Consider the following 27,458-nt stretch of genomic DNA (forward strand, 5'->3'; position numbering starts at 1 on the left):
GTCTCGGGAGACGCCCCGGGCAGACAGGTCCCCGGGTGGGGGCGCCGCGCCGCGGCGCTGGCCGCCCCGCGGGGCTGCAGTACCGCGCCGCGCCGCGCGGGGCAGCACCGCCTCCCGGCGCCGCGCGGCGACGCGGCCTGCGCCCCTCCTGGCGGCGGCGGCGGCCGGCGCGCGGCGCGCTCGCTCATTGGCCGCGGCGCGGGCGCTGCCATGTCGGCGGAAGCGGCGCCTCGGGGCCGAGGGAAGTGGCGGCGGCGGCGGCCGCGCGTCCGTGCGTCCGTGCGTCCGTGCGCGCCGCCTCCCGCGTCCTCGCCCGCTCGTGTCCCGGCGCCGGGATGGAGAGGAGCAGGATGGACCTGCCCAAGGGGCCGGACACGCTCTGCTTCGACAAGGACGAGTTCATGAAGGTGCGCGCCGGGGCTCGGCGCCCGGGAGCCGGGCAGGGGCGGCTGCGCTCGGCCTCCTGCCGCGTCCCCTCGGCGGGGACCTCGCTGCGCTTCGCAGCGTCTCTGGCCTCGGGCGTGGCGGGCGCAGCCCGGAGAGAGCGCTGCCGCGGAATCGTGCACATTGAGTCAAAAGGCCCCAAAGTTCTGGCCGAGTGGTTTTGAGCGAAATGTCAAAGCCCGGGTGATTGCCCGGCCCTGTCCCTGGGCGGTGGGCTCAGACTGCCAGTCCCCTGCCTGACGGACGCTTGCTGCCCAGTGCCTTGCGCCTAGAGCCCAGTAAGGATGTTCTGAGCTAATCCCTAGACCCACGTACCTGCCCGGGGATCGGGTCAGAAAAAGGCCACTTCATCCAGAGTTTTGGCCCGACGCCCACTGATCGAGCTGCAGTCCAGCGAGGCCATTCTCCTTTTCTAAAGCTGCCCTACTTTCTGAGGTGAACTGCAAGTCGGTGCGCAGATAATTGCAGGACATAAACTTCCAGAATAAAAAGAAGTATAACTGAAAAGATTTTTCTGATAATAAAGGTTTGTCAGGTACAGCCTGGGAAAGGTCCAAGATTTGAGTCACAGCTGGGAGGCACTTTGCCTCTGATTTGGTGTATTCCTCTGAGCCAGTGCTTTAACCATCAGAAAAGTATATTTATGTTTAATTTCTAAGGATCGGGATTTTTGACACAATTTAGTTGATTTTAGTGTTAAAAAGTTAAAACTTTTGGCTCAGTAGAGACCTAAAATTTTGAGCGAGTGAATTTAAATCTCTTATTCTGCCTTTTTTGATGATTTCAAGACATGACTTTTTCTCTAGGTTGATTAGCCTGTTTGTTTTTGATATTTGCATTCAGATCGCAGCTCCAGTATGACCTGGGAATGATGTGGGTGGTGTTCCTGCTGAGCCACTAATGTGGGCTGCGGCTCTGATGGAATGTCCAGGAGTGAAGGGCAGACCTATCCATCCGGAAACCCTTGTTCCACTGCAGGAAGCCAGGGTAGGGAGGGTCTAAGGACATGCGGCAGAGAGAGGTGCTTTGGAGAAGCAGCAGTGCCCGCAGAGCTCAGGGCCTGTTTCTGACTTCGAGGATCTCAGGGTGCAGGAGACTCCTCACCTGTCCATCTTTTGGCCTCTGGCCTCCTTCAAGCCCAACACCAGCGTCATCTCTGACTCACTAGCCCCCCATCTTGCTCACTCTAAGCTGACAGAACGCCCTTGGTCAAAGCAGATTCACAAAGTGGAAATCTCAGAACATACATTCTACACTAGAACTTACAGGTAGGGAGGGGACAGCCTGGGGAAGTGGCTGGAATGCCATTGATTTCATATCTTTTCCTGGCTCTTAAATCTCCGAACATGCCACATGATTTGTAGTGTCAATAAATGTGACCACTTCACATATAGAAGAAAAATACATAGAACAGCCGGTCCACAAAATGTGACTGATGTTCCGGGCGGGGCCTGGAGATAAAAGTTTATTGTAATTTGTGTTTCCTTCAAAGAGGGATTTTCTAAGTTATAGTTCCGTGGCAGAACGGATGGGTGGAGAGCTTGCGAACGGGTTGCATTTCTACATTTGTGTCTCATTCAGCACACGTCATAGGAGAGATTTTTGCCTGTGGGACAGTTCAGGAACATTGGGTTTGCGCGAGGAGCGTTGACACTCTGGAAGTCCAGTCAGTTGATTGGAAACGGTGTCATTAGTCTGCCAGACCGGCCGAGGGCCCGGCAGGGCGGTCGTTCATATAATAGGCGTCCGTCGATTACCTGTGTGCCAGCCCGTGGTCTAGACATGACGGTACAGTGATAGTTGAGGCTCGGCGCGGGCTCTTGAGCACGCGACAGGAAGCGTGTGCATGCCGAAACTGCACGGAGCATGCAGCGGTCGGGCGTGGAGGAGCGGCCAGCACGAGGCTGGGAAGGCGGATGGGGCCGCGTTGTAGGTTCCACTGGGCCGCGTTCCGACACCGAGGGCTTCGTGCCGTGCAGCCTTCGTTGTGAACTTACGCTCAGGTTTAAAGCGGGAAATTACGTGGTCTCGTCCGTTGCATTGGAGCCGAGCGGCCACAGGAGGCGACTTCAGACGTTCTTTCAATAGTCCTTATGGCTATGTATTCGAGAGCTGCTAAGAGTAAATCTTAGAAGCTCTAATCAAAAAAACCGTTGTTGTGACGGATGCTAGGTAGACTTACCGTGGTGGTCATTTCACAGTACATAGAAGCGTTGCATCGTGTGGCACACCCGAACTAATGCAATGTTGGATGCCAGTTACATCTCCATGTTTTAGAAGTGATTTTCATGATAAATACCCCCCCCCAAAAAAAAAAAAAAGTCTGGAAGGCTGTGAATCCGGTGGGAAACTGGGAAAAGCATCCACGGCACTTCCCCTGCAGAGCGTCAGTGTGGGTGAGTCTGCACTCCCCGTTGGACAGTTACTTCTTTGTTAGTCGGAAGTTTCATGTCGGACGTTCGTTACTTTCAGAGTTACAGGGGAAAGCTGCTTCCGTTTCGAGAAGAGCCTGTTTAACACGTGTAGCCGAAGCGCGGACCGCCGTGAGGGTCGACGCCCTGGGGGCCGCGCAGGCGCTTGGCCCCCGGCGGCCGGGCCCGCGAGGATCGGAGCGGCGTTTCCCTCGTTTGCCGTCTCCGTGTTGCTTGTGTGTGTGCAATGTGGTTCACTGCAACAGCTTCTGCTTTTCCGCGTTGATTCCCAGGACGACTTCGACGTCGACCGATTCGTGTCCGACTGCAGGAGGCGCGTGCAGCTGGAGGAGCTGAGGGAGGACCTGGAGCTCTACTACAGGCTGCTCAAAACCGCCATGGTGGAGCTCATCAACAAGGACTACGCGGACTTCGTGAACCTCTCCACCAACCTGGTAACCACACCCCAGAGGCGCTGCCCCGCGTGCCGGGCGCTCGGGAAGCCTCCAGAGACTTGGAGGGGTTGTCAGCCTCGCTTCCCGCCAGGAGAAGTGGACCGCCTTGGCACACGTGTCCACTCGTTTAGGACAGTCCCAGCTCTATTTTTGAATCACTCACTAAGAAATAGCGCACAGCAAAGGGCCGTAAGTTGGGGCGGTGGCTTCCGGCAGTCTCTAGGTGGGCTCCGTGACCTCCCGCCGGTCCAGCCATCAGGAGGACGCGCTCCGGGCACATCCAGGCCGGTGTCCGGGCCGGTGTCCTGGCTGATGTCTGGGGCGGTCCTGCTCTGTGTGAGGCTGGGTTTTATGGAACTGTGAGGAGGGTTTGTAACGAGCCGCCAGAGGTTGGTGACAGCCACCTGGAAATAGATGCTGCTGAACACGTCTTCGTGTTCATATCCAGTTTTAAATCAGCTCATCCAAAGCACACAGAGTCCTCATCCCCATGGGGATTTCAGGAAGCATTAAGGTTAATGAGCCGATTTTGCTTTTGGGGACGAGGCCACTGCGATGTTTCAGCAGGACTAGAAACCCCCACGTTTTATTTACATTCTGTTGAATTTGGGTTTTCCCAAGAGTCGTAGTAACGCCCGGGAAGGTCGAGCCCATCGCCCCGCTCTCCTTCGGCTGGCGTGCGCCTCCCGCTGAGTTTTTTCAAATTCACTTAGAATTTCATCCCAAGGCCAACGTGCGTGAGGACGCTCCCATTTCTTACGATTTCAGGGACAGCAACAGATTTTTTCATGAGCAATATTTAGGGCGAAATAGCACGTCTGGGACACAGTCAGCTGCCTGGCCGGGCGCGTGTGGGTGTGCGGACGAGTGACTGGCGTCCGGCCCCGCGTCGGCCGCCGGCGTCCTCGCCGTCAGTCCTGGTTGTCACGTGTCTGTGCCCACACGGTGCTGCCTTTAGGTCGGCGTGGACAAAGCCCTCAGCCAGCTCTCCGTGCCCCTGGGACAGCTGCGGGAAGAGGTCCTGGTAAGTCCCTCCGCGCGTCACACGGGCCACCCCGAAGCTCGCGGTGCTCGGCCACCTCCCCTGGGACCCCTGTCGCCGGCCGTGCCCGGGGCACTGCAGCCTGAACAAGACAGATCCTCGGAGTCGACCGCTTTAAAACGTCAGGGGAGGGGAAGGAGCCGTTTTAAAATTTAACTCGTTAATGCCACTTCCTCCCCTTACGAATGGCTCACGTTTTTAAAATCGATCACCATTTTACAGGTATTTCTCCAACAATGTTGACAGGTGGTTAGGCTTCTAGTCCCGTCCTCAGGGGTTAGATAGGGCAGTAAAGGGTGATGTAAATGTAACGGGGTGCCCAAGGAGTGCTACGTTTTGACGTTTCTCTGAGAAAGTCTCGGAAATGGGACAGGACCCCGACCTCGAAGCCTTTGGATGAACAGAGAGGGGGGTTTTGGCGTCACTTCCAGCAGAAAACCATTCCCTGCCCCCCGACCCCAGTCTGCGTCAGGCGCCCCGACTCCAAGGCCCCCTAGGCTCTGACCCTGGTGCCGACACAGTCATTCCCTGGGTGTCACCTCCAGACCACGTGAGTGGCCGTGTGCCCCGAGCCCCCACGACAGTACCTGCACGTGGGTGGCTCCCGCTGCATGGCTGGAGACGGAGTGGCGGAAGTCACAGTGACAGAGCCGGCGGTGCCGGCTGGGGCCAGGCAGGAAGGCGGTCGTGGAAGGCTGAGTCGGGAGCTCTGCCTGGAGCTCGCAGACGCGTTTGAATGTTTCTGTCTTCTGCGGCTTTCGCAAAAGCTTCCGCAAGCACGTTGGCTTGGGGTGGACGAGAAGGGTTCCTCGCGGCCCCCCACCGTCCTCCCGCCGGCCCCCCACCCTGGCCCCAACCTGGCCCCAACCCCAGCCCCCCACCGGCCCCCCACCGGCCCCCCACCCTGGCCCCAACCTGGCCCCAACCCCAGCCCCCCACTGGCCCCCCACCGGCCCACCCCCATCCCGGCCCTCCACCGGCCCCCGCACCGGCCCCGCACCGGCCCCCCCAGCACCCCCCGGCCCCGCACTGGCCCCCCCGGCCCCCCACCGCCCCTCCCTGCCGTGCGTTCCCTGAGCCTTGGCCGTCGTTGGCCTTCCAGTCGGCGCTCTGAGCCACCGCCCCGCGTGGCTGTCGACCCGCTCTGCTGACTCTGTCCGGACGCTGTCATGGCCCTCGCGGCCAGGCCCTGGTCTGCCTTGCCGCCGCGGCGCCGCGCCCGCTCCCTGTGTGGCCAGCCCCCGCCCCCGCGCCGGCCGCGGCCCTTCTCTGTGTGTGCGTGTGGCTCGTGAAGCCGCTGCGAGATCCCGCCGTCACTGAGGGACGCGGCGCGTCTCCCGTCCATCGCTGTGTCCTCATGGCTGCCGCGCGGCCTGCGGTCAGTAGGCAGTCAGGGTCCGTCGAAGGCGGGACCTCCCCTCTCTGCAGAACCTCTCTGATTTGTTCGGTTTCCTCTGGTGGTTTCCCAGCCTTCAGTGTGGCCCTAACTCCTGGTTACACTGGGCAAGTTTCCCCCCGCTGCGGCCTCTCCCTGCCATCGTGCCCCTCACTCCCCGGGCCCCGATGTTCCGACGTCCCGTCACGACATGTCGGTGCTTACACTTCCTCGCTCTCCAGGGTGCACAGGAACGGGCCCACGGCCGATCCGAGCGCGGCCCTCCTAATCGGCCCCCCTCTTTATTCCTGAAGCCGTCGCCGGGACGTGTCTCCCCGCCTCGCTCTGTCCGCTCAGCCCTGTTGGCCTGCCGTTTGTCCCGTGATTCCCCTTCTCCCTCGACGGCCGATGCAGGCCTGGGGGTTGAACTCAGGCGCCCCGCCCTCTGCCCACCCCCGTGCCCTGTGACCCAGACGCCCTGGCTCTGCCCTGGCTCCTGTGACATGCATGGTGTGTGTAGAATGATTCTTTTGGCCACTAGTCCCATTGACCTTGCTTTCTATGTCATTTTGCCTGAAATCAACAGAATCGTGTCTGATATGTTGTATTTCTGTCAGTATCTGCATAATACTGGCCTGTAGATCCTGGAATTAAATATGCAAATTTAACTTGGTTCCATGGGATTGAATTAAATGTGTAAATGTCATAATGTTATTCCTGTAACACGTTTTCTTTATTGCTTCCAAGAGTCTCAGGTCGTCCGTCAGTGAAGGAATTCGGGCAGTAGATGAACGAATATCTAAACAAGAGGACATCAGGGAAAAGAAGGTAACCGTGGCCCGTGCCAGCACCGGGGGTTAGGGCACGCCTGTGCACGTGGGTGCTCCTGGCCCCTCTGCGGGAGGGGACGTGGCTCTCATCTCCAGCGACCGGGAGCTGAGCGGGGCGGGGGAGGGCCGGGCCAGAGCCGGGCCTGCGTCTCCTCCCTCCTGGTCAGATCCAAGTCGTTGATCAGAGGGATGCGGGGTGAAGTAAAGTAATTTTTTTAAAGACAAAGGGAATCGTGTATTACTCTTGTGCTTTAATTTTTTCACGGTAGCACTGCTTTTAAAGAAAGCCGTGGATTTCGCATGCCGAATGTCAGCCGGAAGCCCTCTCTCCCATGTCTTCTCATACTTCCCAGTTCTGCGAAACTCTTTTTCCCAAAAGCTCATTTGCACGTATATTATGCATTATGATGTCACGTAATCTACTTGAAGTAAGACAGGATTTTAGAGATACCCAGGTGGACAGGAAATTAAACGTCCTCATTTTTTTCCTGAATGAGAAATAGTGGTAACCGGCACTGGCGAGGCACCGTGCAGCGTCACAGGCAGGGACGGTTCGGCGGCCCCGCGAAGCGGCCGTCCCGTCGCAGAGGGCGGCGAGCAGGTGGCTTCCTCAGGCGGCCGCTCGGCGGCCCGCTGCAGGCCGCGGCCGCAGGGGAGTGGCCTGTGCACCCCGCACGCGCCGCCCTCACCCGTCCTGCTCTGTTCCCATTTCGTTTTCCGCTTTCGCTGCTAATCGTGGTGGCAGAGCTGGAGTCAGGAGTCCGCACTTCGGACCCTGCCCGGCGCTCTCGCCAGTGTTTTCCAGACGTGTTCATTAGCATGTGTTGTGAACTGCCAGGAGGGAGAGGCCTGCCTCAGGGACCTTCCTGTAATTCTTTGGCGCTTCTCTCAGCTTCGGTCTGAAGGTTTCGAGAATGGGGTGCGTCTGGAAAGCACTGCGAGCTTCGGGGAGCAGGGGACGTCGGTCGTTTTATCCGCTCGTCTCCCACTGTCTGGAACGGCCCCGACCTGCTCGCACACAGTGGGTCTTTGGGAGCTGTTTCGTGAACGTTGTGTTTTTTTGTTCTTTTAAGGACGAGTGTTTTATAATGTTCCTCAACCTCCTTGATGATATTTATAGTGTAATAATGTCTTTAATGAATTGACACATTAAAACAGGAAGAAGAATTGTGAGTAAATAGATTATAAGATGGTAACAGGAAGAAGGAATGAGAGTATGGGATATGAGAAAGCAAAACTCAGTTTTTTTTAACACTATAAACTTGCAGCAGAATACTGGAACGTGTTTGTTCTAGGAAGCCAAAATTAAGATTTGCGTTTCAGGGGATTCGGTGTTCTGTCGACATTCAAAAGGTGGGATGTTCTGGGTGTTCTGAGTTGACTCTGGCTCTGTATTTTCTTGCATTTAGCATGGAGAGGTAAGGTAATTAAGATTAAATAGATTAACTAGCACGATGACTTTTTTTGCTTGCTTGTAATTTTTACAGATGTGTGTGTTGAGGCTTATACAAGTCATTCGATCGGTTGAGAAGATCGAGAAGATCTTAAATTCTCAAAGTTCTAAAGAAACGTCTGCACTAGAAGTACCCAGGTAAGTAACTTTTACTAAATAGCACATAAATCAATACTCCACACCTAGGCTAAATAACGTTTTTTAGTTAGAACTCATTTCTGAGGAAGAAGAGTCCACGTCCGTGACTTGGTGGTTTTGAATGTAGCTCAGAAAGAGTGGAGCCCGGGACGTGGTCAGGCGGGTGGCGCGCGGTCAGGTGGGTGGCGCTGGTCAGGCGGGTGGCCCGCGGTCAGGCCGGTGGCCCGCGGTCAGGCGGGTGGCGCCTGGTCAGGCGGGTGGCCCGCGGACAGGCGGGTGGCCCGCGGTCAGGCGGGTGGCCCGCGGTCAGGCCGGTGGCCCGCGGTCAGGCGGGTGGGCCGCGGTCAGGTGGGTGGCCTGCGGTCAGGTGGGTGGTGTGCCGCCCCCAGCCCGTGCCGTGGGCCCCACGGCCAGCGCGCCGCCCGTCGGGGGCCGAGGCAGCGCTTCTGGCGGAAGGCGGCGCGTCTGCCCGCGGTGCGCAGGCCGGCGGGTCCTTGCGGTCTTCACGCTGGGACAAGTGCCCCGTGTGTCGCTGACCGCATGCTCGTACTGGCACCGCGCCTTCAGGAAGTGGTCGAGGACACATGTGGTTGACATTATGAACGGGAAAGAAGCAGCTTGTGAAATATGAAAAAAACGACCGTTTCCTTCCTCGTCCTGTGACTTTTATCACCTCTCCAGCCCGAATTCTAAATCAGCCGGTGGGCGAGCGACTGGGAGCCCGAGGAGGTCGTAGCAACGGCAGTGGGGTGGAGTCGGGGTGCAGGGGCCACGGGGTCAGGTCTGTGCTGTGCGCCGCAGCCCGGGCCGCCAGCGCCGTGTCCTCGCTGACGTAAGGCCCACACTGGCTCCTCACGCACGGGGCTGCCCCGGCAGCTGGGACCTGGCGTGTAGCCAGCCTCGTGTGCGTCTCACTTGGGTCCGACGTGGCCCGTCCTTAAGCCACGTCGACAGGCCTCGCATGTTCCCCGAGGGACACTGGGTAATCTGCACAGCCCAGCGAGGCCACACCGGGCATGGCTGCAGGTCGGTCTCAGGCACGCTGTGGAGGCGTGCTGGACCCATCTCGGTCTCGGGCCGGAAGGGACCTCAGACCATGCCACATCGCCCTCCGGCTCAGCTGAGCGGGGACGCGTCCACACGGGGCCACCCGTCCCGCATTGCCGTCCGGCTCAGCTGAGCGGGGACGCGTCCACACGGGGCGACCCGTCCCGCATCGCCGTCCGGCTGAGCTGAGCGGGGACGCGTCCACACGGGGCCACCCGTCCCGCATCGCCGTCCGGCTGAGCTGAGCGGGGACGCGTCCACACGGGGCCACCCGTCCCGCAGCGCCCTCCGGCTCAGCTGAGCGGGGACGCGTCCACACGGGGCCACCCGTCCCGCAGCGCCGTCCGGCTCAGCTGAGCGGGGACGCGTCCACACGGGGCCACCCGTCCCGCAGCGCCCTCGGGCTCAGCTGAGCGGGGACACGTCCACACGGGGCCACCCGTCCCGCAGCGCCCTCCGGCTCAGCTGAGCGGGGACGCGTCCACACGGGGCCACCCGTCCCGCAGCGCCGCCCCCGCGTCGTCAGCACCGGCCGCGCTCCGGCTCCCTCGCTCCCCTCCCGCTGCGCCTCGCGGTCACCGTGCTGTCCTTTCCGACCGGCCCGGCGGCGGCTCCTCGGCTCCTGTGGCGCTGACGCCCCTGGCAGCGTGTCCTCGTTCGCCCCCCGTGACACCCGCCCCGCGCGCCCTCTGCCCCCGACGGAAGCACCCGTGGCTTCCACCCCTCCTGCCGTCCCCGTGCCCTGCCCCGCTGCAGCACCGGATGCCATGTGCGCGTGCTCAGAATGCCGCGGGGGGGGGGGGGGGGGCGCTCGGGCCGTTGCTTCCGATCTGCAGCTTTGCGCCCCAGAGAAGGGAGACCCGGGGGACGCAGTGACTGGCGAGACGTGTTCCGTTTTCGTACTGAATCCCCCGGCCTTGTTCAGGCGAGCGCCGGGCGTTAGTTAACCTGCTGGCCGGCCACACGCGTCCCTCGGAAGCCGGCTGGGCGCTGCGTGGGCAGGGCGCTGCGTGCGTCCCCAGGGAGCGCTCGTCCCCTCCCCAGCGGCTCCCCCTCATCAGACACCGGAGGCCTCAGAAGCCCGGCAGGTGGCTCGATGCCTGTCTTTTCTCTTTCGCCTTAACTTCCTCTCGAGTGGGAGCGATGCTTTGGAACGTGCTCAGGGACTCTGCGGAAGACACGCGGCGACCGTCCTCTCTCTGGGCCCGGCTCACGTGAGCTGGGGGCTGCTCCGAGGTGCGTGGTCCCTCGCCGCTCCGGGGCCAGGCTCACTTTATGGAGGAGACAGCAGTGTGCGGGGTTCGAGGCGCTGCAGGTGTTTCAGGGGAGGTGTGACTGACAGGTCAGGGCAGCAGAGGGAAGGGAGGTCGAGGTGAAGACGGCCGTGAGCGGGAGAGCGGGCGGCTGCGGCCGGCGGCCCGGCCCCTGCCTGCTGTCTGGGCCCCGAGGCCCCGGGCGGCACCAGTGGCTGTGGAGCCTCCGGCGGCTGGACGTGCTGTGCGTGTGGCCCGTGCGGAGAAGCCACCTCCCAGGGAGCAGGGCGGCGTCGGGGAGGCCAGCGCCGTGGGCGCCAAGGCCGCACCGCTGCTGGTCCTGCGCCATGTCCCCGGAGCCAAGACGGGAGGAGTGACGCCCCCGTCCTTGTCTCTCTGCCAGCGCGCTGGCGACCGGACAGGTGCTGGAGCGGGTCGCGGTGGAGTTCAACCAGCTGCAGTTCCACGCGGTGCAGAGCAAGGGGCTGCCCCTGCTGGACCGAGTGCGGCCGGTGAGCGGGGCGGGGCGGCCCCCCTGGCGGGGGCCTGGCGGGGCTCGGAGCAAACTGACTCTCCCCCTTTCTGAGGCTGAGGTTCGCTTGCGAGGAGAGGGGGAGGAGGGGCGTGCGCGGTCCCCGCAGGGCGTGTGGGCGCGTGCGGGGCCGTGCGGGGCGGGGCCCCCTGACCACCCGCCCCCACAGCGCATCGCCGGCATCACGGCCGCGCTGCAGCGCTCGCTGGAGGACCTGCTGCTCGGGGGCCTGCGGGCGTCGGACCTGGACGTCGTGCGGCACTGCCTGCGCACCTACGCCGCCATCGACAAGACGCGCGACGCGGAGGCGCTGGTCGGGCAGGTGCTGGTGAAGCCGTACCTGGAGCAGGTGCGTGCGCCCGCGGGGCGGGGCGGGGGCGGGGTCTCCCCTCATGGGGGTGGGGCCGGGAAGGGCCGCCCCTCCCGCAGGGGCTGGTTGTCCGCATGCTGACCGAGGTGGCAGAGGCGTGCTCCCCCCGCCTCCCCGCCCCCCCCTCCCCCGGCACCCCTGGCTGTTCGTGCGCCGGGGGGCCTCACCTGGGACGAAGGTACCAGTCAGGACGCTTCCAGGTCGGGTGGGTGGGAAGGGACCGTCTGCAGACGACAGCGCCACAGCCTAGTGTGGGAGCCCGGGGGAGGCCGTCTGCCCAGGACAGAGTGGGCCGAGGCCCCCGGAGGGCACAAGGGTCGGCCAGTCCCGCCAGGCGCAGGGCGGGGTGGTCAGAGATGCAGGCCCCGCAGAGGCGCAGAGAGGCCGGGCCCCTCGCCAGGGCCACGGCCAGTGTGGGGCGAGCGTTGCCAGCCTGCAGCACCCCAAGCCCGGACTGCGCCGGCAAAGTCGCCGGTTCTCGGCAGTTCCCGGCGTAGAGACCGCTGTGTTCCTCTGGTTCAAACGGGCGGGCGCCTCCGCGGCCGGCGGAGGGTGAGCAGGCCCCGCGCGCCGCCGGCATGTGGCGGCCTCTCCCTCCCGCCGGTGCAGCGCGTCCCGTGCAGCGCGTCCGCCACCGTGAGGGGAAGGTGGCTCTGACACACTGGAAGGGCGGGTTCAGCAGGCCCGTCCGCGTCGCGTGGCCTTGGGCTCAGAGCCTTCTCGCGACTTCGTTTCTCAGCAATAAGTGAAAGCGTTCGTTCCTGATTTTTGCCTTTGTCTTTCACCGAATCAATGTGCTAAATTAAACATTCGGAGTTTCAGGGATACGTAAGCCACGGCCACAGTTTCGTTTTACTTGATGCATGCTCGCGTTGCCACTCGCCCCGACTCAGCCTCCCCCCAAAAATGACGACGCGAGACACGTCTTCCTCCACCATCGACTGCCCATGCCTCCCCGTCTGAGCGGTGGCGGAGGGGAGGCGGGCGGCGAGAGGCCCGGAGGGGAAGCCGCTGGGCCCCGCCTCTGTCACTGGCCCGTGCCCCACCTCTGTCACCGGCCCGTGCCCCGCCTCTGTCACCGGCCCGTGCCCCTCCCGGGAGTCAGCCCCGCGTGCGCCTGCTCCTCACCTGCCGCCGAGCAGACCGTGGGGGGAGGCGGGCGGCGCGAGGCCTGTGTCCGAGGGTTTCTGGGCTCTTTTCTCTGCAGTGTGTCGTTTCTACTTTCAGATGCTTTTTTAAAAAGTGAACTTCCTTGTCACAGGTGATCGTGGAGCAGGTTGTTGAGTCTCGCCCCGATGGCCTGCAGCTCATGTACGGCAAACTCCTGGACTTTGTTCCCCACCACTGCCACCTGCTTCGAGAGGTCACGGGCGGGGCCGTCTCCAGGTACGGTGCTGGCTGTGCTCAGGGCGCACCTGCGTCTCGGGGTTGCACCTGGGGCCCGTGGTGTCTGCTGGGCACAGGGTACACGCACACCTCGAGTCACTGGGCTCGGCCCCGGGCCACGGTAAGGGGCTATCGCACATGAGTCCACCCACTTGACCCTGTAGTCCGGTCAGTGGGAGCAGCCTGGTGTTTGAGAACAGCCGCCTGAGCCAAGAGCACAGCCACGTTCAGAGGGGCTAACCAGCACCGGAGCCTCCCCTCCCTGACCCCTCCCCATTCCCGCTCCCCCCCCCCCCCGGCCTCGTCCCCCCCCCCCCGTCCTGTCCCTGCTGTCCACCCCCCCACCCCGCATCCTGCCAGCAACCTCAGGCCCCTGTTCCACAGAGCATGGCTTGGCTTTGCTCATGAGCCATCTCCATTGTTCTCGCAGATTTAAATTTTCTCTTTGGGGTTTTAATTAGATATTTACTTTGGGGGCAAGTAGATTTGTTATTTAGTATTGCTTATATCATGTCTATATATAGTTTTAAAATCTTCAGTTTCGTTCTCCAGAGAGTAGAGCCGTTCTCACATGGCTAACAGTCTGTCATGAGGTCTGACATGCGGAATCGGGTTTGTTGGAGAAGCGTCTCCACCCTCCTCCATCCCCACAGTAACTTCTTACCAGTACCTAATGGTAATGAGGTTGTTTGATAGCTCTTTCCAGACAATGAGGCTTAGCTTCCTTGATAACCTGTCTTTCTTGATAATTTTTACTAAGCAGGAAAATGATGTAAACTTTTTTCTGTTTGTTTTTAGTACTTACCAGAATGTTAAGTCCCAATCGATATTGATAATTTGGCAATTTCCCTGCAAAACTCCCAGTTTTAGTAAATTAAGACCATGTATTGAATTGCTGGCCATTTTTAAGAAAATCATCTTAAAATAGAGCATATTACTCAATACACACGAATCAAAGTGGATAGCCGTGTGAGTTGGTGTTCGCCTAGATGGGCATTTACAGGTCTTTACGTTCAAGAGAAACTTAAGGAAGCTGCCTTATTTACTTACTTACGGTGCTGAGGTAACACTTTGTGCTGGGCAGCGTCCTAAACGCTCTACGGATATCGATGCATATGACGATGCCATGAGGCAGATGTTACCATCACCCCCTTGTGAAGGCGAAGGAACCCGAACACAGAGAGATCAAACGACCCAAGATCTGAACCCAGGGCCCCGGCTCCTGAGTGCGCGCTTTCATCCAGTGTCTCTCCTGCGAGGGTGCGGGGCGGGATCCGTGGTCCAGCCCCCTCGCTGCGAGGTGCAGCGCGAAGCGTGCGTGCCGGGAGAGCCGCGGCGCTACCGGGTTTCGAATCCCGATCTGTGATCGGGGCTTCCCGTGAGCCGAAGGCTGCCTCAGGGATACGTGGGCCACGGCCGGGCAGCGTGATTGCGGTGCTGATGCAGGGGCCCTGGCGAAGGGTGCGAAGGTCGCCCGCCTGGGGGCGCCGGCCTGCTTTTCTGAGACAGAGTGGAACGTGGCGCCCTGTTTTAGGGGAGAAAATGGGGCCCAGGCAGTTCGATGGGTAGCTCTGCCTCGTCCTCGACACCAGCCTGCGCTGCTGAGTGACAGACGTGTAGGAGTCAGGATCCAGAGGGTGCGTCAGGTTCAAGGCGAGACAGATCAAGGACTCAAAAAACTTTGGAGCTAGACACAAACTACTTAAATACAGTTCAAAAAAAGAAGCTGAAATAAGTTCAGGCAGAGGAGCTTTTCGCAGAAGCACCGCAGGGGCAGCTCCTCATCTGCGGGGGGCCGCGGGGAAAGCGGGGGCGACGGCGGCTCTGACTGCGGCTTCGCTCTTGTCTCACAGCGAGAAAGGCAGCCCTGTCCCCGGGTACGATTTCTTGGTGAATTCTGTCTGGCCAGAGATAGTCCGAGCATTGGAAGAACACTTGCCCTCGCTTTTCAACCCCGGGAACCCCGACGCCTTCCACGAGGTACCTGCCCCTGCGCCCCGGGAACCCCCCGCCTTCCACGAGGTACCTCCCCCTGCGCCCCGGGAACCCCTCGCCTTCCACGAGGCGCCCCACTCCGCGCCTGGCCTTTGGTTCTTTGTTCAGCGTGAGGGTCCTTGCCGTGTAGTCAGACGATGTGCTGACCTGGCGACTGTCGCCGACGCGTCTGGGCCCGCGTGGTGCTCCCGTTGGTTCCGCGGCTCTTCCCTCTTTTCCTTCCCCCTCTTTCCTTTCCCACGTGCTGTGCTTTTGGACTTGGGGGCATCGTTCTCTTCTCTTCCGTTTTCCCGTGCTACTTGGGGGTTCTTCCCTTTGTCCCGAGCATCACGACCAGCCTTGGTCGCCGAGCGCAGCCTGGTCCCCTGGCACTGCTCAGCCCCGGGCGGGGGCTCGGGCACGCCCAGGCTCCTGTTTCTCTTCTCATTCCCCCCGCCCCCAAATAGCTTCGTCTTTACGGTGTCGCGTGGCTTTGCGCCCGAGCGCGCTGCTCCGCCCCGGACGCAGGGCCGCCTTCCGGGATCGCTTCCCTTCTTCCTGAAGTTCGTCTGCTGGAAGACTGCCAGTGAGGGGCTGCGGATTATGGTCTTCGTTTCTGATAATAAACCCTCAGTTTGCGTTCGTCTGAAAACAGCTTTATCATGTTCGTGTTTGAAAGGCAGTCTCGCTCAAAGTAGACTTTCCTGTTCCTTGAGTATCGATTTTTGACTTCAGTTATGAAATTAGCTGATAACCTAATTGTCGTTTCTTTGTAGTTAATGCCTTTCCCCTCTGGCTGCTTTTAAAAGTCTCTGACGTTGGTGTGTTGTTTCGTTATAATGTATCTCGTGTGAGCTTAGTCCTATGTATCTAATTCGAGGTCTGTTGGGTTTCCGGACTCAGGATCGGTGTCCTTTTATCCGTTCTGGAAGTCGTAGCCCATCGCGTCTGCAGTCTGCTTCCGTTCCGTTACTGTTGCTTCTTCCCGGGGCCCCTGAGTCGACGCCCTCGCTCTCCCCGTTGCTTCCCAAATGCAGTTTCATAGTTTTCATCTCTCTGTGTTGCATTCTGGGTAATTTCTCAGGACCTGTCTTCTAATTTACTAATTTTTTCTTCAGTTGCATCTAATCAATTTGCAACTTCATGTTGTTTCCGATTTTAATTATCCCGATTTCCATTACTGGATGTTTTATTTGCTTTTTTTCCTAATCTTATGGGTGAATTTGATTATTAATTTATAGAGTTTAGAGAGACACAGGTAAGTGCGGTGTGAGCCTGGTAGACTGAAGTGGATATGGCACCAAGTTTAGAGCTTTATTATCCCAGAAATATTACCGATCCTTGTTCTTGGCTAACTGTCCCGTGTCATAGTGTGTTGACAATGACTTTTGTGATTTCTGGAAGTCGGACTTTTGACGGTCGGTACCGTGAGCAGCGTGAAGTGGTGGCCTTGAGCGTTTGCGAGGCGAGGCCCCCGCGTTCGCTGTGCTTCTCGGGGGCCCTCCGGGTCCTGCTGGGTCGGCCGGCGGTGCAGGTTCGGCGTCAGGGTTCCAGGCCGGCGCTCCACGCCCGTGGGGGCCGTTTGCAGCAGCCCGTTTCGTCCAAGAGCAGCGCCCCCGCTGACGCGACGTGCTTCTGGGGGGAGGGGACTGGCCGTGGGTCCCTCAGCACCCTCACGCGCGGGCCCGCCCCGGAGGGGGTGAGCAGCGCCCTCGTTTGTCTCGACCCCGCACGCCAGGCCACGGGATTCCGTGCGCACCGCTCAGAGCGCTGGCGGAGTCTGCGCTGTGGTGTTGACGGCACTGACTCCTGTCACAGCGCAGGGGCAGCTTGGCGGCCGTTGGGCCCGTCGTCTTGGGGAGCGCTGGGAGGCCCGGCGGGCTTCTCCCCTGAGCCCGGGGCCTGGGGCCTGGGACTGGAGCCGCAGCCGTGGTCTGCTCGCTCTGTGTCCCGGCCTCACCCTTGGGGAAATCCTCTGTGAGCCCGCATGGAAGCGGGCGACGGCGCCCGGGGCCTGCAGGGGGGTGTGGGGTAGAGGCAGCCGTCCGGCTTCAGGCACAGGTGCACGTGGCGGCGGAAGTGTCACGTCCCCGGCGGGTTTCGCGCCGTCTCGTCTGTGGAGACGATGCAGTTCGTTTTGCTCACGTGGTTTGATTCTTTCTGCCCTTTTAAAAAAGCTTCTGCTTCTCCCGGGGAGGCGACGAGAACGGTGGCACGTGCTCTCCCATCTCACGCAGTTCCGGGGCGGGGGGCGGGGCGCTGCTCAGGGCACCGGGTTTAGAAAGCCTGCGTGTCCACACGTGACGCGCGAGCGTGTCGGAGCCACTGGGCGTCGCACGGTCTGCGGGCAGGGACCGCGGAAGGGAGCCCCCGTCAGGCCCCGTCAGCTCCGGGGACCGATCCTGCGCTGACCGCCCTGGCCTTGATCGCGGCTCTCGGGGCGCGCCGCCCACTGCGGTGGGTGTGCTCGCGGTGAAAACGCCACCCGTCTGTTCTGATCGTAGAAGTACACGGCGAGCATGGACTTCGTGAGCGCGTTCGAGCGGCAGTGCGGGACCCAGGCCAGCGTGAGGAGGCTGAGGGCGCATCCTGCCTACCGCAGCTTCCACAGCAGGTGGAACCTGCCCGTTTACTTTCAGATCAGGTCAGTGATCCGCGCACCTCCCGCCGCCGCCTCTCAGGGCGGATGCCGCGGAAGGGCGTCGTGCCCACCAGCGGCCTCTGCGATCACCGTTCTCGGGAGGCAGGTTGTGCAGCGGAAGTGTGCGAGGAGCGTCGTGACTGCCGGAGTCGTGGCTCGCGTGGCAGGGTGCGGTTTGCTCGTCGGCGGTTAGAGCCGAGGCCTCGCCGTGGAGCGGGCTGGCCTCCGGGAGCAGCCTGCCCGGGTGGAGGCGGGAGGCCCGGGTGGAGGCGGGAGGCCCGGGTGGAGGCGGGAGGCCCGGGCGGAGGCGGGAGGCCCGGGTGGAGGCGGGAGGCCCGGGTGGAGGCGGGAGGCCCGGGCGGAGGCGGGAGGCCCGGGCGGAGGCGGGAGGCCCGGGCGGAGGCGGGAGGCCCGGGCGGAGGCGGGAGGCCCGGGTGGAGGCGGGAGGCCCGGGTGGAGGCGGGAGGCCCGGGCGGCGGCGGGAGGCCCGGGTGGAGGCGGGAGGCCCGGGTGGAGGCGGGAGGCCCGGGTGGAGGCGGGAGGCCCGGGTGGAGGCGGGAGGCCGCTCCCCGGCCCGTGGCCTGTGTTCATCCCCCCTGAGGCTTCGCTTTGCGTGTTCTTTACTCCGATCCCATCTGCCCGTTTGTGAGCATCCTAGTTGTTGCTTTGGCTTCATTTAGAGTCCTTTTGGCTTTTGTCCTCTGTTCTGGAAAACGGGGCCACTTCCGGATGTCATGCTGTCGCCCGCGTCCGGAAGTGGCTCTACGAACTACTTGAGAAACCTTGCGACAAACCCACAGCAGCGCGGCCACCGGAAACAGGGTGGTAGCCGTTCCCGCAGGTTCTGTCGAATGAGGTCCTGCGAGTTCCTGCTTAGAATGGCCTTAACCAGAGCAGCGGTCCCCCTGCTTTCGGGCCCACGGACCGGCGCTCCTATGAGCATCTAACGCCTGACGATCGGGGTGGGGCTGAGGCGGCGATGCCAGGGTGGGGAGCGGACGTAGGAGCAGACGAGGCTTCGCTGGCCCGCCGGTCCCTTCCTCCTGTGCGACCCGGTTCCTAACAGACCACGGACCGGTAGTGGCCCCGCGGCCCAGGGGTTGAGGACCCTGCCTTGGCGCAGCCTGAGACCGGTGTGGCGGGGACGCTCCGACATGTTCCTGGGAGGCATGCCGACTTCCACTCTGAGGAGCGGGATCTGCGCCCACGTGGCAGTCCCGGAGAAGCCCCGACAGCTTCCGCGTCCCCTCCCCGGTCAGAGGCGGCGGGGCGGGCGCCTGGCCCTCTTCGTAAGGTCCCAGTGGCACGCAGTGGTGCCCGAGGTCTCCGGCCCTCCCCGCCCCCAGCGCCTCGCCCAGCAGCCCCCAGCCCTGGGGGCGTCACTGCCCGCAGGAGCCCGCGCGGCCGTGCCGCGTTGCAGCTCCGTGCCGTGTGCGCTGTGCCTTCTCTGCGTTCAGACGCGTTGTGACGTACACACGCTCACCACGGCGACGCAGCTGCCTGCAGTGTTCGGCCCAGCCACGTGCTGCGTAGGCGTGTGGCCTGGGAACCACAGCCGTGCGCAGGCGTGCAGCGGGCTGTGCCCTCCAGGTGTGTGTAAGTGCCCCCCGTGACGTTCGCACGACAGAATCTCAGAAGGACACATTTCTCAGAACGTGCCCCATCGTTAAGTGATGCACAACTCTGTGTGTGTGTGTGTGTGTCCAGTCTCATGTCGCAAAGTCATAAAAACGTGCTGCCTTCGGCTGTTAAGACAGGAGTGTGTGACAGATGACCCGAGGCGCCAGGCCGGCCAGCGGTCAGCAGAGGAGGCAGACAGCTCACCTGGGGACAGCAGTGCAGATGCTGCCCGGCCGGGACCATGGCGGCGCGGGGGGCGGTGGGAGCAGAGCCGGCGGGAACTGGGGCGCCAAGGACGAGCCAGTCTGCTCTCCGTGGCCCCTCTCAGTGGCTCTCGCAAGCTGCAGGCAGAGAGCACAGCCTTCCCACGCCGCGCCCGGGGGCCGCCCCCTTTCCCGCGGCTGGTGACCAGCCTCGCGGCCTCGAAGTGACGACCCGAGTGTGGTCACCTGGGGCTCGCCAGAAATGCCGTCCTGCCGGGGACTGGAGGGGCCAGTTCGTTGGGCGTGGAAAACACAGCGTTCCTTACGGTTCAGACCAGCTGCAAATAGACAGCCCGACAGCGGCGGCTCGGTCCAGAAGAGCCCGACCCGCGCTCGGCGGAGCCACCAGGAGGGCGGGCATTGTCGGCTGGGCCCGGCTTGCCCAGAGGGCCGCTGGGAAGGCCCTGGACTCTGACGAGGCGGCTCGGACGCCGACCGGCACTCTGTTTCTATCTCAGGTTTAGAGAAATAGCCGGGTCCCTCGAGGCAGCGCTTACGGATGGTCTGGAAGACGCTCCAGGTACGTTCCTTCAGGTGTCACCGAACGAGTGACTGAGCTGGCAGCTCGTCCAGACCGTGCGCCACAGGGGACCGTCTCCCTTTCACGTCGTACCGTCGCTTAGATCCTCAAGGCGTAACTGTTTTTAAGGGGCAACAGGAAAGTCGGATTTCTGCTTTATAGAGTTTCCTGCTCTAGAGAGGGGATAGAAGGACGTTTTAGGAATGCAGGAGCAGACAGCCGGCCGGGGCCCCTCGCTCCTGACCGCCTCCCCCGACGGCCGGCCGGGGCCCCTTGCTCCTGACCGCCTCCCCCGACGGCCGGCCGGGGCCCCTCGCTCCTGAGCCGGACGCTGGCCGTGCTGGCCTGCGGCCCTCGCCTGCTGAGGCCCCGCCGCGTGCATCTCTCTGCAGCCGGAAGCCCCTTCTGCCTCCGGGCCTCGCACGCGGCCTGGAGCGGCCTGCGGTGCTGCTGGTCGGACGCGCTGTTCCTGCCGGCGCTGGCGCACCGCCTGTGGAGGCTCACGCTGCAGATCCTGGCGCGCTTCGCCGTGTTCGTGCACGAGGTGAGGCCAGCGGCGCGCGCCCCGCTCTGCGCCCAGCTCCCCTCCGCGGCTCCCTCTGCTGGGGCAGGGTTCACGAGGGCGGTCACGGCTCGCGGTCAGCACTCGGTCGCGTCGGGAAGCCCCACGCCGACACGCTCGGTGAGGCGCCTGCAAGTTAAAATGAAGATTTTAATGAAAATGACTAGAAGTAAAAATGTATGTGTTTCAATAGTTAGCATTTGGAAGGTTAAAAGTCACGCGGTCGTTGAGGTGAAGGGGTGACGTCAGCCTTCCCTTCGCTCCGGATACCTGCTTCCCCCGCTCAGGTAGACTGCAGGTGCCCGTCGCGGCTCGTCAGGTAGACGCGTAGTCACAGGGGCGTCCTCGCGGCCGCTGGGCACCCAGCCTCTCGGGCCCTGCACCAGCGTCTCGGTCTGAGCAGCCCCGTCTCAGAGGACGGTCTCGGAGCAGACGGACGTGTCACTGCAGTGTGACCCGTAGGAGGATAGAAGCGTGTGCGTCGTTAGGGAAGACCACGTGAGGGTGGCGTCCGCTAGGCTAGAGGGCACCAGGCGTCCGGCTCACACAGCCAGACCGCGGCCCCGCCACCTCGGAGTTTTGGGGCCTTGGGGAAGCTCGCGGGACGAGGCTCGGGCTCCTCGCCTGCTGCCCCACAGCCGGTTGGCCGAGGTGCCCGGGGGTGGAGCTCCGCGGGAGTCGGGTTCGGTTCCTTCTGCCGCCTCTGCTCGGAGGCCCCAGCAGGCCGCCCGTCCCGCAGGCGGCTCCGAAGGCCCCGTGACCTCGGGGGCCTGGGCGGCGTGCGGCCCCCCGTCCGGCCTGGCCACCAGGGCCTCCAGCCTCGCGTCTGCCATTGCCTGGCCCTGAACACTCAGTGTTTCGCGCTTTGCTTGACGCCGCTCTCCTGCTCCTTGGTTTTTCCCTTGTGACGATGCGTCATGTGAAGATCACTTCTGTTTGTGTTATTGGAACCATGATGGGGTTTGGATTTTGACTTTGTTCCCTTATTGTGATAAGTTCGTTAACTGAACAGGAAGTTGTTTACCTGCTATAATTAACTTTTAAAAACCTGCGCGGTCCCCGAAATGGGGTCGCCTTTGGCTCGGGGCCTATTGTTTTACCCGTCGTCACCAGGAACGAGAGGCGGGCGCGGGGCGGGGGAGGCACGCGGGCTGCGGCTTGCCCCGTTGTGCAGTTGGCTCTTCACGCCCCGGAGACACGCGTGGCCTCCTTCCTCTCGTGGCCGCAGGGGACCCGGGCGCCCGCGCCGCGTGCCGAGCCGCCGCCACGAGTGCGTCTTGCCACTAAGCGTCTCTAATCGCTGAAACCCTGTCCAGCTCTTACTCAGGCCCCTCGCTCACGACGGCGCCAAGGACGTTAGAAAAGCCTTGGCGACTGGGAGCAAAGACCCTTCCGCGCCCCCGGGAGGCCGTGAGGAGCCAGGAGGCGGCGCTCCCGAGGCCCCGCCCGCGGCGTCCATCTCCAGCGCGCAGCTGGTGCGTGTGGCCGCAGACCTGGACCGGCTGCAGGAGCAGGTGAGCCCGTCGGGGGCAGAGCCGGCCGCGGGGCGCAGCGTGGCGGGAGAGTGCGTGACGCCCGCCCCGCCCCACTCTGCGGCTGAGACGGGCGGGGCCTCGGCAGGGCCCCTCGTGCGCCCCCGGCAGCGGGCGCCCCCCAGCTCGCCCGCCTGGGCGGGATCGTGTCTCCCCGCTTCCCAGCAGCGATGTCACGTCCCGTGCAGGCACCACCTTGTGGGTCGGATTCTAGTCGTTTCTGATTCCCTACCCACGTGTTTCCTGGCGTTTACCCTTCAGCTGTACTTTGCAAGTTCTCAGTTGTTAAAACTCCCCCCGTGCTCTGTGCTCTGTGCGAGCCCCGTTTTTGCTTTTGCTGTGAAGAGAACTCTGGGCCGAATCCGCGTCCAGCCCTCTGCTGTGTAACCGCGCTCTCCGCAGTTTAAACATCTGTGGCACTTTGAGTAGACACCCCGTGGTCTGAGCGAGCACGTCCTCGTCGGAGCTCTCCGGGACTGGGGCCACGCGGCCGAGGCTGCCGCCGCCCGTCCCGGGCCCGTCCACAGGCGCGGGCTGTGAGCGCCCGCACTGCCCGCCCTCGCCGAGGCTTCTCCACGGGGTCGCTGGTGGCTGCGGAAGGCTCGCCTCTTCCTCCGGTTGGTGGCGAGTCGCTGAGCGTGTAAAGTGTGCCTTCGTTTCAGCTTCCGGAACTCTTGGAAATGATCAAGCCAAAACTCGAAACGATTGGCTTCAAGAATTTTTCTTCTATCTCAGGTAAGAACAGATCTTTAGACCTAGCAAACCTTTGACTAAGAAGCAGTTTCAAGTAAACGTTAGCGACCGAGACGCATTCGCAGTGCCGTCCTGCTCCCCGGCTGTCAGCCCGTGGCGGTTCTGGCGTCCTGCCCTGGGGTTCCCGCGTCCCTAGACGGGACGCTCCGCTTCATGCTAACCAGTTGGTTGGGCAGTTGTGGCACTCGCGCTGGGCGCTCTGCCCACGCTCAGAGTACAGCCCGCCCCCGAGTGGCGGCCGAGCGCGCCCTCTGGCCGAGCGCGCCCTCTGGCCGAGCGCGCCCTCTGGCTGAGCGCGCCCTCTGTCACAGCGGCCCTTGAGGACTCCGGCCAGGCCCTGGCGGCCTGCGGGCCGGCGCTGAGCAGCCGAGTCGTCCAGGACCTGAGCGAGTCCTGCTTCAGCTCCCTGAGGAGTGCGCTGGACGTGCCCCGGCTCTACCGAAGAACCAATAAGGTCAGCGTCCCGGGGGGACCCCGGGGCAGGGGACGCGGAAGCAGGGGACGGGGCGGGCGGGCTCATGGGAGGGGCCGAGTGGCGTCTGTCCCCTCGGAGCCTCGCCGTGGTGGACGGCCGGGCGCGTCGCGGGCGGGACTTGGGTGTTCCGATTCCGTCGGCCTCGAGGGGAGGCGGTGGTGCCGGCGGCAGCAGTGATACACTGCTCTGGGCGCTGTGCTTTCCTGTCCTCTGCCTTGTCTTTGGAAAGGTCAGAGTTCACCTGTGCCTCACCGCGCACGGCGCCCACTGCCAAGATGAGCCGGCGGCTCAGCACCTGCGCCCCCCGTGTGCCCTCGCGGGCGGGTGGCCCGGAAGCCCGCGGCGCGCTTCGCACTTGCTTCATTTCCGCGGGGGCTCCCTCAGTCCCCCCCCGGCCCCCTTGTCGCAGCTGCAGAGCTGGGCTCAGGCCGAGTGCAGCTGAGCGCGTGCCCTCGGGAGCGGCCGCCGCCTCCGAGATGTGCGTCTTGGTGCAGGCCCGGCGGCCCTGCAGGTGGGGCTGCCGGGGGCGCCCCCCACCCCGACGCGGCTCCGGGCGCCGCGCATGCCCCTCGTTGCCGAGCTGAGGCCGAGCCACCTCTGGCCGCTCTCTCCTCTGAGCGTGTGGCGCGCGCAGTAGGACCCCACTCCGGCAGGAGACCTCGTCGCCGGCTTCCTCCCGCGTCCCCCGCTCCGGTCCGCAGCGCACTGCGCCCAGCAGGGGCCACATTGCGGGTCGCGCACCGTGCTGCGCGGACGCTCCATTGGTCCCTGTGCCCGGGGGGGGGTGTCCTTGGCAGGCGCAGACACCCCTTCGGCCCTCGCTCCTCACGGGCCGTCCGCTGACCGGCAGGGTCAGCGTCACGCGATCTCGGGCACCCCCCCCGGGTTTACCGGCACCACTGGGTGACGGTGTGGCAGCGGGGGGCGGGGGGCAGGCGGCAGTCCCCGGGGCGCGGGGCTGTCGGGGTGGCCCACAGCTCCTCCCGCCTCCCCGCCGACACTCTCGTTCTCCGGGTGCCTTTCTGGAGGTGCCCCTGGTGGTCCTTTTCGGAGGAACGCGGTGGGCCGTGTCTCGGCGGGGGCTTCGCTCGTGTCCCCTCGAATGACCCCCTTTTCTCTGCCCCGAACGACCTGCCAGGAGGTGCCGACGGCAGCGTCCCCGTATGTGGACAGCGCCCTGAAGCCGCTGCGCCAGCTCCAGAGCGAGCAGGGGGCGCGGCTCGCGCAGGCCACGCTGCAGCGGTGGCTGCAGGACGCGCTCTCCGCCAGCACTCGCAGGTGAGCCGCCCGCCGGGAGCCCCGACCCACCCCCGCCCGCCCACGGCTCTGCCAGGCTCCAGTCGGCCGGGCGGGGCCTGCGCGCCCCCGGGTCAGGCCCACCGCACGCCCCGGGGCACAGCTCCCCACCGTCACTGGGCCGCGGCCACCGGGCCAGTCCCTTTCCTTTGAGATCTTCACCTCTGGCTCTGTCAGCCCCGAGTGGCTCCTGTCGTGTCACATGGTCTCGGGACTGGGGCGCGGCGCAGCTACGTGTGACAGAGGGCCAGGTCCGAACCCACAGCCCTGGGAAACGCCGGGGCCTCAGCCGCCGTGGTCGCCTCAGCCGCCGTCTCCCCCGGACGCCAGCGCCGAGTCATGTTGGGGGCGTGTTATTCAGTTTTATTGTTGAATTTTGTTTAATTGTTAATTCTGTAGTATTTCATATCAACTACTTATGAGTTAAGGGGCATTTGTGGGTTCATTTAGAACATAAAAGTGAATCATGATTCTGTTTCTGGGGGCAAGTGTGTTTTAAATACCAACTAATCAACTTATAAACAGTTTTTAAACGTGACTCATTTATAACTGAACTTGGACAGTGTATTGAGGTTATTTTGAAGGCCGTTGATTTTATTTGACGTTTCGAGACGCTTTTACTCTCTGAAAGGCGAGCTCTTCCCGGGGCCGGTCGTCGGTGCGCTTGCCCCGGGCAGCGTGCGCCACGCGGCCACCTCCGATGCCCGGAGGACACTCGGGCCGCGCTTTTCTCTCAGGGTCCAGGACTAAAATGATGAGGTCTACGTTCGCGTTCCTCACGGTCTGCGGGAGCATGGCGCTGGAGTCAGAGCCCCCCGGTCCTTGCAGTCTAAGGAACAGTAAACATTTGCCAAGGCTGATTTTTCGTTGGAAGCGAATTTTGACCTTAACGGTCGTATCAGTCCACGAGTCCGTGAGTGTCCCGGGGGCACGCGGACAGCGGCTTCAGCGGAACCGTCTGTCCCCAGGTACTACGAGACCGTGTCCGACGTCCTGCAGTCCGTCAGGAAGGTGGAGGAGAGCCTGAAGCGGCTCAAACAGGCCCGGAAGTCCACCCCCGCCCACACGGCCGGGCCCGGCGGCGGCATGAGCGACGATGACAAAATCAGGCTGCAGCTGGCCTTGGACGTGGCGTACCTGGGAGAGCAGGTGACCGGGGCGCGCCGGCCGTCCAGGGCTCTGAGGCCGGGTTCCGAGGGTCCCCGGGGGGCTCACAGGAACCCGGAGCACGGGAGGGCGAAGGACGTGCGCCCAGGACGTGGAGAGAGGCGGGGGCGGGGGGCGGCGGGCGCCCGGCATCGACCCTGAGACCCAGCGTCGGTGTCGTTGGCACTGCGAGGCCGCCGGTGTGGACGTCCGTGAGGCCCACGGCAGCGGCACTCACCGGCACGGCGGTTCGGTCCCCGCCTGGGACTCGCCCGCACACAGTCAGCGCCGACCAGGGTCCCCGGCCATGCTCGCGGCGTGCGCCGAGCCCCTAGGAGAGCACAGCCCTGGGCCGCGGCATGGCACGTGACCCGCGGGCACAGCCTCTGCGCCTGCAGCGCTCCGTGACGCACGTGCGCTCCGTGGTGGCGGGTGGGCGCGTCCCTGTGCGGGCGCGTGCAGACCCCTGAGCTGACGCCCGCGAGCGCCCAGCGCGCAGGGGCCTCTCAGCCGGGGCTCGCCTGGTGGTTCCGCCTCATGCACGGAGGCCGACCCGAGGGAGGCCGCCCCGACGCGCCCCAGCGCCGGCTCGCCCAGCGCCCCAAGAACCCCGTCTCACACCCAAGATCGTTGCCGAAAATCCGAGTTTTCTGCTTCGAGGGACGTACCCTGGCGCACTTGCCTTGCCACAGTTCTTGATTTCACGAGAGAAGTTTAAAAAGTCTCTTAATCAGCAAGAAAGTTTGTGTAAAAATATGAACAAATAAGTGAAAGAAAGGGAGGCCGGGGGGGTGGGGGAAGGCAGTCCTCGCCCCCGTCCAGGCCAGGTCACAGCCGCTCGCCCGCACACCGAAGGGCTCGGGCGGACCGGCCCCGCCCCCCCCCATTGCGCGTGCCGTCACCATGACAGCAGCGTGGGAACACGGCGTGCCGCGTCCCAGTTCCCGGAACGGTCCGCAGGGGCCGCTCGCCTTGTCTTCCATGAGTCAGGTTCCAAGGAAAGGCCGTTGGCCTGGAAACGAAGAGCTCGGGCCAAAACTGTGGACGCTCTCTGTGAGAAAAGAGCTCACGCGCTCTTTCAGCGAGGGCTGCTTTCCCAGTTCACAGAGCGGCCCAGGCCCCGCCGGCTCCCGCCGCGATGGCCCGGTGAGCTGGCCTGCCGGCTCCCCGGAATGCCGAGTCTGACCCCGAAAAGCGAAGCCAGCGAGCGGGCCGTTCGCTCTAAGAGGGGAGAGCGTTCTGCCAGTCTGTGGGGAGCCTGTCCTGTCGAGTGGAGGGTGGGGTTGGCCGTTTCGTTGACCGTGAGGGTCACCTTCTCACGTTCAGCTTAAATCGCAGCGACTTAACGGTTCTCTTGGCCTTTGCAGATACAGAAGATGGGCCTGCAGACGCAGGACGTCAAGAGCTTTCCGGCCCTCGCGGAGCTGGTCGCCGGGGCCAAGGACCCGGCCGCGGCAGAGCAGCCTTAGGCATCGGGCTCCGCGGGGACAGGCACGTTGCATGTCCCCAGCCTCCACAGCAGAGACGTGCGTCCCACAGTCTCCAACGAGGCCCGGGCGGCTCAGCCAGCATATTTGGGTCATTTACCCAAAAGGGACACTAGAGCCTTTTTCCGTTGTATGGAAGATAGTTTTTACAAGACGTTTGAAACTTTCTACTATAGTTTACAGAGCAAATTATTTTATTTCTGTTGCAAGTCTCACCGGGAAGAGCTGATCCGTGAAACGTGATCCAGGCAAAAGTACGGCGCGCGGCACGCGAGACGCGTCCTCCCCACCCGGCGGCCGCTCGCGAGGGACGGGCGGACGAGGCCGTGAGGCGCGGCTTCTCGCTCTCCGGTCATGTCGGGCCCGCGCTGCTGGTCGCACTCGTCACCCAGGCCGCGGGGGGCGAGAGCCGGTCAAGGGTTTGTTTCCTAAATAAAAGACGAGTCCCCGGGA

General features: G+C 63.0%; 1 protein-coding gene across 2 annotated transcripts; it reads left to right on the forward strand.

Annotated features, from left to right (window-relative positions):
• The first annotated feature begins 240 nt into the window (after positions 1-240).
• On the forward strand, positions 241-27,458 carry COG2 (component of oligomeric golgi complex 2). 2 transcript variants are annotated; one of them, XM_016163431.2, is made up of 18 exons: positions 241-407; positions 3,149-3,310; positions 4,269-4,334; positions 6,475-6,555; positions 8,045-8,148; positions 10,852-10,960; positions 11,150-11,329; positions 12,612-12,736; positions 14,590-14,716; positions 17,215-17,354; positions 19,693-19,754; positions 20,147-20,298; positions 21,633-21,830; positions 22,511-22,583; positions 22,913-23,055; positions 24,215-24,354; positions 25,341-25,521; positions 26,886-27,458. In XM_016163431.2, the coding sequence occupies exons 1-18, from the start codon at positions 336-338 to the stop codon at positions 26,985-26,987; spliced, it is 2,217 nt and encodes a 738-aa protein (XP_016018917.2). In that variant the 5' UTR covers positions 241-335; the 3' UTR covers positions 26,988-27,458. The 2 variants fall into 2 exon arrangements, with proteins under 2 accessions (XP_016018917.2, XP_016018918.2); XM_016163432.2 differs by lacking the exon at positions 11,150-11,329.

This window comes from Rousettus aegyptiacus, unplaced genomic scaffold (genome assembly GCF_014176215.1).
Source record: "Rousettus aegyptiacus isolate mRouAeg1 unplaced genomic scaffold, mRouAeg1.p scaffold_m13_p_18, whole genome shotgun sequence".
NCBI classification, from domain to species: domain Eukaryota; kingdom Metazoa; phylum Chordata; class Mammalia; order Chiroptera; family Pteropodidae; genus Rousettus; species Rousettus aegyptiacus.